Here is a 12,622-nt window from a genome sequence, read left to right as displayed (position 1 = left end):
CACTGGCGTGTATGGGCTATCGGCTATCCAGTTAGATACTCAGATCAGTGGTCCGAACAGACTGGACAAGCCGGGTTCAACACCCGGGAGTCCTAAAGTTGCTAAACTCTTTTTGAGATTCTTGTACAGCATTGTGACAAGGAGATGGAGATCACAGTCGCGTCAAACATTCAGCACCTGATGCAAGGCTGATGTTTCTCCATGTTGGGTGATTCTTCCTCCTCTTCAGCACTCACAAACATTCTGTTCTCTTGGCGGAGCATAGTTTTTCTCTGCAATTAGGAGCGGTGGGAGTGGGGGATGCTTCAGACCCCTTCCAGGCTTCTTGTGTTTGGACTTAACAGTCAGTCAATGCCGCGTCCTCCTCTGATGTAAGACTTCAACCGACGTTTCTCTTGGCTGGTCCAACAAAGTGAGCCGAAGCATGTGAGGGCGCCCCGGCTGCCACATTACAGAATATTTATGCTCAGCACAGCTCGGGCCTGTCAGCGGCTAATCATGACAAGGATGATGGATGGTGTTTATTTTCTGATGATGGAACGTAACCCTCGCCTGATGAAAATTGGAAGAAAAAGGACAGATCACTCCGACTCTGTTATTAAATTATCAAACCATCGTTTGCATTGATGGCAGCCGAGACATGGCTTGTGAGGAGGGGTGGGTGGGGGGTTGTGACAGAGTCCAGTCCACCTTGGACCTCTCCCACTGTCCTTAGCCCCCCGCAATTTCTTCTACAACGTGACAGACGGCTAGAGCGGGAGCAACTGCAAGTAAGGTTTTGTACATGTGAAGTAGTAGTGAGTAGATGTTAGGTTCTGATGTTTGACCCCATGGTGCAGACACGAGTTTTAACACTTTATTCGTATAACATCAAAAGGCATGGAACTAACTTGACTTGACAACAAGAATGCATCGGGAATCACGAGACGCCATGTCCCCTTGGGCTGCGGAGATGCACAGAAGAACAATGGTAATCATCTGCACACACACTTCTCAGACAGCTACTACAGACAGTGAATCGATATGATTAATTGTGGCTAAGTAAAGGATTAAAGATTGACATCACAAAGCTCCTGACATCACATATCTGTCACATAACTTAAAATCAGTTGAAACTAGATGCTGTTCCATCAATTCCAAACAGACACTTGACCTGACTGTCATGAACTCAAACTTAACCCTGGCGTGACCCAGACATGACATTAGAGATTGCACAAATTAGTCAACTCATCAAATTTACTACTCCACAATGTTTAGAGAATGTTGCTAATCATGGGTTTTTGTTTGGGGAGGAGGCGGCGTAGCAAGCCGAATGAAGTTCGTCCGTCACCCCAATTTATAGAAATTGTCTGCTGCTTGCGAATGCACAATAAAAAAAATAAAAAAAAAGGTCAGGCAAGCAGGATTTTACTCAAATTTTCTTACTGGCATGCTTTTATTTTGAAGGCTGAACTTTAAGGCTACTGGATGTTTACATTGATACTGTCCAAGTACTGCTGAGAGACAAAAACATTTTGAAATGGAAAAAGGTTCAAGATGAATTTTGGTTTGTTTACATTTGTCAGTTTGAGTCGTCAGCTTCAAAAGGTAAACAAGCACGAGCGTTGACGTCAAGTCAGACAAGATGGATCAGGAACAGAACTTAACTCCGTGTGAAAAAGCATCGGCAAGATGAATAATGAAGAGAGAGACGTCCTCCCAGGTGGACGCAGCGTGTTAAGCGGACAGGTGTCAGAGCAGCTCGGCGACGACAGTCAATGAAGTCGTCTCCATATTTAGCAGACAGTTGAGGCCTCTTCAACGGGCACGATGCGAGGACCTGCGGGGTCTGCATCTCATCAGCCGGGTCCGGGGGCCAGGAAGTGTTTGGGCCTCTCCGCTTCACGTCTTCCCATCCGCACAACTGGAAGTGACCCTGCCAGCCTCGCCGGCGCTTCTCCCATCATGCACCGGGGCCGCGAGCAGCTCCCACGAGCCTTCGCCGCGCTCCCTGCCATCTGCCGTGATTTATAGAAAAGGGCCGATGATTTATGGGGCAGTCATCTCACAATGAAGTTGTTCTCTTTCATTTTGCGTGACCTGCCGACCTAGCCGCCACTCGCTGCCAGGTTGGGGGGACGGCACGCTAATCATGCACTATGAGGGCTTTTAAACAAGCTGGGGAGGGAAGGGAGGGGGCTGCAAATAGACTCCTTAATGAAATTAATCTTCAACAGCGTGCACGTGCTGATGAATGACAGACAGAAGAGGATGTTTCCAACGCACAAACAGGCCTCTAGCCACCAAGAAAGTGACCCATTAGCCACCAGCCTTGCAAATGCCTGTTTCATAACAGAAACACACACCTCACAATGAAACACAAGAAGTCTTATTCATCTTTAATTAACTAAATATTTCAGTATCAAAGCTGCTCATGTGACACTCATGACAACAGCCATTTTCTACTCAACTCATCTTCACTGGGATCACAGGTGAGGGGAAGCCTATCCCAGGTGACCGTAGGCGAGACATTGTACGCACCTGAACTGAATGCCAGCCAGTCCAAGGGCACATATAGACAAACCAGTGTTCACATCTACGGCCAAAGCGCTAGCAAGTACGGGTAGAGCATCCAAAGGAGGCCAAAACGAGATTTAAACCCCGACCCTCAGAACTGTTAGGCAGGTAAATGTGCCAACCACAAAGGCTGTGCTGCCCTCATCAGCAAAGTATGGCATCAATATAATGACACAGGTGGAGCAGCAAGAACTTAAGAACTGTATGATTGTCACAGTTTGCAAATAATAAAAAAAAAAACATCCTTACCTTCATTGAAAAAATGCTTATAAGTAACAACAACAAAATATTTTCAACTTTTATAAGGCATGGTTGGCAAAATGTATTTTGTCCTATATACAGGGACTTCAGAGGCTACTCCAAGGGCAAACTTTGGTGGTTTAGTGTATTTATTATATCAAAAGTTCATTTGTAGCCTATGCAGTTTGCGTGGGGGTGTCAATATTTATTCCCCAAAACAGTTATCCTAGTTCGTGAAAAATGAATACAATAAATTAAATAAGTCTTAATTAACCACTTTGGGGAAAACTGCTATAGAAGAATGCCAACAATATACTGTTGAAAAATGTAAAGAAAATGGCATGCTCTGTGGGTCGGACTACCAACTTAAGTTAGTGAGGGGGCTACTATTTCTGGCCTTGTGCCTATGTGACTTATTTTGTCCACCCAAACTCAACATTAATCACGACAAATACTTTATATAACTTAAATACTGCACTAACACGTGTTATTCAATAAATGAATGACTTACCGGTTAAGTGAGCTCCCCAGAACATAGAACAGAAGTGGGTGTAAATGTGAACAGCAGCAGCCCGGTTGAGCTCGTTTGAAAGTAAATGAGGCAGTTGAATAACCAGAGTTTAATGAGCTTGCCACAACCAGCTAATAATGTGCATTCTGGGACTTGTAGTGTTTTCGGTGGCCTTGACTTGTTTCTGATTGGACTGTTGAAACTATGCAACACGAAATAAAACCTACTCCCCGTTGTTGAAAATGAAAACAATACGCGGGGCATTATGTCTACAAACTCACCCAACCAACTTGAACTTTCGACCTTAAGTCACGATAAGCAGCATCAGGAGTACTAGAACAAACAAGACAGAAGTGACTGAAGTCGTAAAATGTTTCAACAATGTTAATTTGCGTGTCACGGATCTGCTCTAATTAAGATTGCTCAAAAAAATAAAAAATAAAAATAAGGACGCATCAATTCACGTTCGTTCGTTCTACTGTTGCAACACTAACGGAGAGCGCCATCTGCTGATGAAACGTAGTCAACAGTTGAGCCTAAAACATGGACGACTCATTCCAAAAGAACAAGTAAATGCAAAACAATGACAAGTATGATGTTTATTTCAGTTTTATTTAAGTCTCACATGTAATGCAACATAAATACTTGCAGTTATAGTCTGCGGAATATAAATATAATTTTGCGTGATGGGTAGATACATGCGTGTAGGAGCTTTCAAAGGGATTTAAGGGCAAAATAACAACAAATCTCTCATCACTTTCAAGTCCACTTGCTCCAAGACGGGCTTAGTTGTACTGAAGGAAAAGAAGCGTCTAACTAAAGGCACGCGCACAAATGACAGTGAAAATGTAACATTCAACCAACGTCAACAGCCCCGCTTTCGACAAGGCCACGTAAATGTGGACTCTTTTTAAAGGGAGGTGATGACAGGATGCACATCTCATAGGCATATAGGAGGCACATTTGTACAAAACGATTGCCGTGTGATTATTTCTCTCTAAACACGAAGTCTAAAATGTCATTCTAAAATATTTCAGCCTTCGGTTGAAGATGAGCACTTCAATTTCACATTTCTTTTTTTCAGCCAAACACTGGAATACAATCTTTGAGAAGACGTGATCAGTCAGGAGGACCACAATGACCTTCACGGGCTGGCTCAAGGTCATTGACACTCTCAGCCAGCTTTTCCACTGCAGCCGCTGATTGTCTACCTTTGCATTTTTCCCCCAAAGTCAAAGCGACATGTTTTAAAGCATCTAAAGAATATTTGCAACAATGTCAGTTATTAGTGGTGTTTGCAGCGTTGACCTTGAAATTTAGTGAAAACATTTACAGTAGTCTTAACTTAGTGGTTTAACAATAACTGGGCTGCTTTGTTAAGGACCAAGCACAAGATGGCATGCCAGAAGATCATCTAATTTTAAGTATACTACAACAACTTCATTTATGATGCACACAAACACATTTTTAGGTGCGTCGCCTCATTTTCTCTTACAGAAAGCGAAATTAAAGGACATGTAATGCGCTGATAGATTTCTCTCTGGAGAATCTAGAAGACGCTCAAGTGTCTGCTTCGTTATATGCAGAAGAACGGAATGTAGTTTCTTGAAAAATATTGTGTTTCACTTCATTTCAACAAAGAAACCAAGAAGTAGTGTTAGGCTCCAAAGTTAAGCTCCAAATCATTGGCCAGCCAAATGATCCTCTGCAGCGACGTGACAAATCATCTTTGAGTTGCGGATTCGGCTCAGCGGGATTTTGTTTCGGCATGATGCTGATTTTGTTGCTGTGACATAGCGGGACATATAAAATGGCAGAAAGAATATCAACGGTGCCGACGGAGTGTTAAACGTTAAAAGCATGTTAGTATGAAGAGATGTCGGAAGAGCTGCTGCTATTGCTGGTGGAGGTTTGGGCCCGCCTGATGTACAGGTTGAGCAGTTTCATCTGTCAAAAGGAAATATCAGTACAGTTAGGACATGATTGCGAATTTGCCGCCATCAGCCTTCCTTAACATGATATGCAGGGCTGGCCCAGGGTTGTGAATTCTATTTAAAGGGATCGTTCGGCTTTTTTAACATGAATCTCAATTTGATCCTCACCTCCCGTGTGTGCGATCAGCACTGACTTACCCCCGACAGCGTTCGGTGACACGCATTCTGGTTCGGCGTTGGACGAGAGGAAAATAGTCCAGCAAGCTGGCTGGGGTCTCGGAAATAAAAGCGTTTTTCTTCTAAAAACTATTTGTCTTCAAACGCGCGACACATTTGCATCACAATACTCCTTTTCTGAATAAAGTCAGACGCCATTACCGCCAGCCACTACTTTTCTGTTCGTTCTTATCACTGCGCGTCGCCCTGCAGAACGCTAACCGACGCACTGCAGCCAGCTAGCTGATACTTCCGCCGAAAAGGCAAACAACTTCAGGCGGAAGTATCAGCTAGCTGGCTGCAGTGCGTCGGTTAGCGTTCTACAGGGCGCCGCGCAGTGATACGAACGAACAGAAAAGTAGTGGCTGGCGGTAATGGCGTCTGATTTTATTCAGAAAAGAGTATTGTGATGGAAATGTATCACGCTTTTGAAAACAAATAGTTTTTAGAAGAAAAACGCTTTATTTCCGAGACCCCAGCCAGCTTGCTGGACTATTTTCCTCTCGTCCAACGCCGAACCAGAACGCGTGTCACCGAACGCTGTCGGGGGTAAGTCAGTGCTGATCGCACACACGAGAGGATCAAATTGAGATCCATGTTAAAAAAGCCGAATGATCCCTTTAAGGTGGTTGTCAACTAGTGATGTCCCGATTACACTTTTTTGGACACGAGTCCGAGTTAACTCATTTTGAAATCGGACGATTCCGAGTCCTGATCCGATACCTCAACATTTTATTTTTTATTTTTTTAAACTAAACTACCCCAACACCTTTCATATTGTGAGTGGAGCAGTCGTTAAACTAAGTAAAACATTTAAACCCTCTTTTTTTTTTTTGGCACATCTATGACTTAATCAAAGGGCTATTATTAACCAGTAAATTAATCTTTCACAACAGCTTTATTTTGGAGAATCTATTGTAGCCGTTTTAAAGTGTGAAACAAGCCAACTTCACAACAAACAAAAGCCTGCATTTGAAGAGCAAGCATGCAAAAACCTTATTCTCCCTGGTCTGGACTCACACCAGGCTAGACTGCCGGCCAGTGCGGGATTTAGCGACGGCACGAAGGACGTCGGATTTGCGCTAGGCTAGGCTAGGCTAGGCTAAGCGCCGGAGCACGTCCAGAGTCGGCAGTGCCTGATGGCGGCAGGGCTGCCTGGCTATGCTTTACACATTAAAGATGATAAAGTATTATCATCTACTTTCAAATACCTGGGCGCTGTTTCCTTATTTAGCCCCGCCACTCCATGGCATTATGCAAATAGTGTCACTGTAGCAAAGTGACAGCATGCCGCACGATAAGCTGTGTGGAAAAATGAAGTCTAAATCTTTGCCACCGCAAATTCCAGATCTAATAAAAAGCTGTAAAAAAATAATAATAATAATGATGATAATAATAATCTCATATTTATCCGAGCCCTGATCAGGAGACAACATCCGATTCCTATCGAGTCAGCAACCACGTGATCCGAGCCCGATTTCCGATCACGTGATTGGATCGGGACATCCCTAATGTCAACCTTAAACATTTCTTGACAATAATGTTATATGTGACCTCACTAGCCTAAACATGACATACTGAATAATATTACATTTGTGGAATGTGAGTTATGAAGAAAAATCTATAACCGTTTTGATCCATCTTGGGGGGTCATTTTGCCACTTTCTGTTGACTGGAGATGACATCACAGTTTCTCAGGGCTCAGGAAACAACCAATCACAGCTCACCTGTTTTCTGAAGCTGCACTGTGACTGGTTGTTGCCTGAGACCTGAGCAACTGTGATGTCATCTTCAGTCGACAGCAAGTGGCAAAATGGCCGCCCACAGAGAAGCAGAAAAACGGCTAGATTTTGCTGTTTAACTCACATTCCACTAACGCCATATCAAACAGAAAACCATGTTTAGACTACAACATATTGTAAAAAATATATATATATATATATTTTTTGGTTGACTTCCCCTTTAATTAACATGACTGAATGTTTTTCATTCAGTCTAACATGTGCTTCAGGTATGGTCAATGAACAACTTAAAGGGATACTTTACTTATTTAGCTATTTTTGGCAGTCAAACATGAATATTTTGCCTATAATTTACATTTTCATTATTTTTCATGTACAATTAGTACCTTTAAAAACACATTTTGCAACTTGCTGTCGACTGAAAATGACATCACATGGGCTCAGGTAACCAATCACAGCTTAGCTTGTGAATGTCACATGACCAAACCTTGAAAACAAGTGAGCTGTGATTGGTTAACTGAGCCCCTGTGATGTCATTTTCAGTCGACAGCAAGTTGCAAAATGTGTTTTTAAAGGTATTAATTGTACGTGAAAAATAATTAAAGTAACTATAAACAAAATATCTTTTTATTGCTATAATGGGCTAAATAAGTGTATCCCTTTAAAACTTTAATCTCTGGTGGTGGTACCTTGCTACCAGTGAGGTGAGACAGGTAGGGCTTGAGCTCCTCGCCAATCACAGTGTAGATGGCCACCAGGCAGAAGACGCTGGCCTTCCTCACGCTGCTTTCCGTGTCGTCGTAGCCCTGCGCCAGCAAAAACACAATCAACTCACAGACGCAATATGGCCCAAAACGGCAAATTACGACCTCACCTGCAGTAAGCCCGGAATGATGTCGTGCAGCAGCTGATGCAACGGCTCCTTGGCGACGCGTTCGATGGCCCTCGTCTGCATCTTGATGGCGGCCAAGTTGATCGGATAGTCAGCCGTCTGCACGATGGGGCAAAGCACCTTGATGCACTGCTCCGGGTGGATGGAGCCCGCCAGCGTGGACGCAGCCTCTTCCGCCGCACGCACCACCTTCAACGGATGTCGTCTGAATCAAATACGGCGCCCGTTTCCGAGTGTCCGCCTGTGGGCGGCACTCACCTCCTTGTGCGAGTCCTTATGAGCTTCCAGCGTCTTCATGATGGTGAGCTCGGCGTAGTTCTTAAAGCGGCCCGGCTGGTTTCTAAGGATCTCCCTCAGGACTCTCAAGGCCAGCGCTCGGGTCATGTACTAAGGATGGTCCGAAAACAAATGTTATGGAACTAACACTGAGCATTTTTTGACTAGAATTTAAAAAATAAAAAAATAAAATAAAATAAAGGTGGAATTAATTTCCATGGGAATTAACTGGGTTTACATTTAACAGAAAAGTATCAAAATCAAGCATCAATGCACACATTTTTCTTTGACAGTGATAAATGGAACTGGAAAAAGCAAACAAATTCTTTACAATAGCACCCCTAGTCTAAACACAGTATTCTGATTCATATTGCAATTGTGGAATATGAGTCAAGTAGCAAAATCCACCAGGTTGTTTCAGGGGGCAGCCATTTTGCCACTTATTGTGAAAATGACATCACAAGTTGTTCAACGACCAATCGCGGCCCAGATTTTGAACGTCACATGAGCAAGCCCAGAAAACAGGTGAGAGGTGATTGACTCGTTACCTGAGCAACTGTGATGTCATTTTCAGTCAACAGCAAGTGACAAAATGGCCACCGATTGAGATGGCTAAAAACCAAGGTTATTTTAGTGAACTAAAACTAACGAAAAAAACTAAAACTAAAATTAAAAAAACAATTTCATCCATCCATCCATTTTCTTGACCGCTTATTCCTCACAAGGGTCGTAGGGGGTGCTGGAACCTATCTCAGCTGGCTCTGGGCAGTAGGCGGGGGACACCCTGGACTGGTTGCCAGCCAATCACAGTCAAAAAAAACAATTTCGTTAACGAAATAAAATAAAAACGAAAATGCTTTAAAAAAAAAAAACGAAAACTAACTGAAGCTACATTTTATGTTTACAACACTAACTAAAACTAACTATAATTAGAGCAAAAATGTCCTTTGTTTTAGTTTTTGGTAATTCATTTAATGCATGAGACTTTGGGGATGATTTTAAATGTAATTAAGTAGATTTATTTTGACATTAACTGGAAAAAGGACATTTGAAAGTCTGTCAGACAAAAGTAACATCATCTAGCAGCAGCCAATAGAAAAGCACCTTCAGATGATGTCGCTCCCATGGTGTTCTTTAAATATTGCGCACAAGTAATACACAAAAAAAAATTACTAAAACTAAAATAAAACATTTATTAACTAACTAAAACTAACAGAACCACCCTGAAAACAAATGAAAACTAACTAAAAAAAAAAAAAAAAAAATACTCACAACAAAATCAAAACTAATTAAAATGAAAAATTCCCAAACTATAATAACATAATAACCCTGATCAAAACAGGTGGATTCTGCTGCTTAATTCATATTACAAAAGCTTAATATTAAATCAGAATGTTGTGTTTAGATGAGTGGGGCTGCACACAACATATTATTGTCAAGAAAATTTCTGTATTGACTTCCCTTGTGATTTAAAGTATAACTGCTATACATCAAATCCAGTTGCTTTAGTTGGTATTATGCTAAAACAAACTACATTTCAAATTCACTATTTACTCATTCACTCCCAGCCGCCATTTTCACAGAAGCAACCTCCCTTCGCTCCCGGCTGTTTTACTGGATTTGGACTGATTTTGCAAGGCCCGCAGAATAGTGTGTTCTATTGCTAGAAAAACATGGAACCGACCAAAAGAAAGATTAAAGTCTCTTCTTTCATCAGGAAAAAATATATATTTCAATCTGTTTCCGTTTTGCAGAAATTAGCATTAGAATATAGCTAAGTTTCATCATTATTCACAAATTATTTAGAATTGTGAGTAATTGAGCTTTTTTTTCAACATGGCCCTGGTTGATCTCCTTTGCTCTGCTGCCACCTACTGGCCGTTTGTGTAATAACTACCATTTCGTCAACCATTCTTTGCAGTTGAGAGGTTGCATCAAAGCCTTCTTTATGCTCTAGCATAAAAAAAACAAACAAACAAGAAACAAAAAAAACCCATAAAACATGTATAGATACATCTTTGGGACACTTAAAACATTCAAAATAGAACATATTTATACGTTTTTGGGAGCAAATTAGTTAAGAGTCAACTTTATCAATTGATGTTGTAAATTCCTGCTCTAATCCCACAAATCCCCATGCAAAATTTCCAAGAATCCCTGGAAGTTTGTCACCCTAACCACGGCTTCCTTACGTCTTCGTCTCCCAGCATCTCCAAAAGAAGCAGCAACATGGTCTTGAAATGCTCGTCCCAGACCACCTGTGCGTCCTCCCGCGCCACCTTGAGCAGCTCCAGCATGGTGGCGCGGCGCTCCTCGGTGGTGCGCTCCTCAGTGCCGCGCTCGCCTGCCGGGCCCTGAGACAGCTCCTTCAGAAGCTCCCCCACCAGGTGCTCGGTCACTCCTACAAGAAACGGCGCCATTCAGCACAATTCGAAAAGTTACGACTGCAACTACGTTAATATGAGTCCGGGACGACCGGGCGGTGGCTTCAAGTACCCAATGTTCCCTTCATGCATGCGCAGTAGAAGTTATGCATACTAAAATAATCATCTGTGACCCCTGGGTGACCCTTGAAGGATGTAAGTTCCGGTGCCACCCGAGGTTTGTTTCCTACGGAATCTTCTGTTGAAACTCGGGTATCAAAATAAATTCCTAGTTGTCTAGGAGAAAATACGACATGAGGGAGCGTTCACACGCAGTTTTCTACTCCACAAGTGGTATTTACCATAATTATGACACCACATGAAAGCATCATAACTGCACGAGCTGTATATGTCTAATCTGTACGTATACCGTGTAGTTTATACAGTAGTCTGCTCGCGATGTGCGTGGAGCAAGATGGCCGCCCTGTGACTTCATCGGCTTGCACGGGCGTGTATGGGCTATCAGCTATCCAGCCATATATTCAGATCAGTGCTAATTTGGTATGCCTAACTCGAACTGCGCATGCCCAAGGGAGCATTCAGTGCTTGAAATACCGCCATCTGGCAGTAGGTTGGGACAAAATAGAACTGCATGTGATAAGTTTGCAATTTGCGTTTACCTGGGACATTTCGAGAGTTCTGGATCTTGTTTTCGACACATTCTTGCTGCCGTCCTGCAGGTGACAACAGGAAATGAATTAATCCTGACTCCCAACCACTGAGTGATGGGGGAGAGCATCAGCGGTTCCAAAAATTTTTAGATTTCTTTATTACCAGTAATGTGCTGCATCTTTGTGCATTTCTCTATGTCAGGGATGTGAAATAATTAAATGCTTTTGCATTAGAGAGCAGAAGTGCCATTTAACGTTTTCTACAGGCCCACATTTAACAGTAAGTGCATATTTTTAGTGCTGTCACTACCAAATATTTTTAGAATCAATTAATCTATCAATTATACGATATCGATTAATTTGAACTTTGCATTAAAAATGTATTACAACAGTATTTTTTCCCCCCCTGATTACTGTTTGGTTACCAGTGATTGGTGTTCATTTCATACTTTGTATTCGTATAGTCTGCGATTGGCTGGCAACCAACTCGGGGTGTACCCCGCCTGATGCCCATAGCCAGCTGGGATAGGCTCCAACAACCCCCGCAACCCTTGTGAGGAGCAAGCGGTTCAGAAAATGGATGGATGGATGGATGGATGGATGGATGGATGGTTTAAAAAATGAGGATTGATATGTTGACGGTTCAGACTACAGAAATCAGTGAACAATTACTGTTGATATGTTGAAATCATAGGATTAGGACAATTTTCAATTAAACAAATGGCACCAAATGATTACCCGATTATTAAAATAGCTGTCGACTAATTTGATAATCGATTACTTGTCGATTAATCAATGAATTTTGACAGCTCTTGTTTTGGACCTGTTATTTTTATTTTGGTAACTCATAGTATGTTGCAAGAAAGTTAAGAAGACATTGTTTTGGTCCAATTCCTTTAACTTTAAGAAGACGCTGCCCTTAGTGAGTGAGTGAGTGAGAGTGTGGGTGTGCGTGAGGGTGTGGGTGTGGGTGTGCGTGAGGGTGTGAGTGTGAGTGTGGGTGTGAGTGTGGCCAGAGAGAGAGAGAGAGAGAGAGAGAGAGAGAGAGAGAGAGAGAGAGAGAGAGAGAGAGAGAGAGAGAGAGAGAGAGAAACTCAGCGGCGAGAAGACAGTTTGACCTTCCTGCTCACGTAAAATGGGTAATCTTAACTTGATAAAGCTACTAAACGTAGAATATTCAACCTCGAATTGCTACTGCCACCTACTGATGAAAAATGAAAC

At 42.4% G+C, this 12,622-nt stretch overlaps 1 protein-coding gene and 1 long non-coding RNA gene across 2 annotated transcripts in view; one reads left to right on the top strand and one right to left on the bottom strand.

Annotated features, from left to right (window-relative positions):
- The first annotated feature begins 654 nt into the window (after window positions 1-654).
- Window positions 655-1,698, top strand: LOC144014261 (uncharacterized). Its single transcript, XR_013282438.1, has 3 exons — window positions 655-770; window positions 878-970; window positions 1,566-1,698. It is a non-coding gene; the product is annotated as an uncharacterized LOC144014261 (long non-coding RNA).
- A 2,202-nt stretch (window positions 1,699-3,900) lies between these two features.
- LOC144014259 (CLIP-associating protein 1-B-like) overlaps window positions 3,901-12,622 on the bottom strand; it is a 40,012-nt gene continuing 31,290 nt past the window's right edge. The window contains exons 35-40 of the mRNA XM_077513959.1: window positions 11,411-11,464; window positions 10,560-10,768; window positions 8,350-8,478; window positions 8,074-8,280; window positions 7,889-8,005; window positions 3,901-5,254 (exon numbers count right to left, since the gene is read on the bottom strand). Of these exons, the coding sequence (XP_077370085.1) occupies window positions 5,171-5,254; window positions 7,889-8,005; window positions 8,074-8,280; window positions 8,350-8,478; window positions 10,560-10,768; window positions 11,411-11,464 (800 nt within the window). The 3' untranslated portion in view covers window positions 3,901-5,170. The remainder of the gene's footprint in view (window positions 5,255-7,888; window positions 8,006-8,073; window positions 8,281-8,349; window positions 8,479-10,559; window positions 10,769-11,410; window positions 11,465-12,622) is intronic.

This window comes from Festucalex cinctus, chromosome 2 (assembly GCF_051991245.1).
Source record: "Festucalex cinctus isolate MCC-2025b chromosome 2, RoL_Fcin_1.0, whole genome shotgun sequence".
Lineage (NCBI taxonomy): Eukaryota > Metazoa > Chordata > Actinopteri > Syngnathiformes > Syngnathidae > Festucalex > Festucalex cinctus.
The sequence above is the reverse complement of the archived record's forward strand: the minus strand, read 5'-3'. Positions and strand labels throughout refer to the sequence as shown.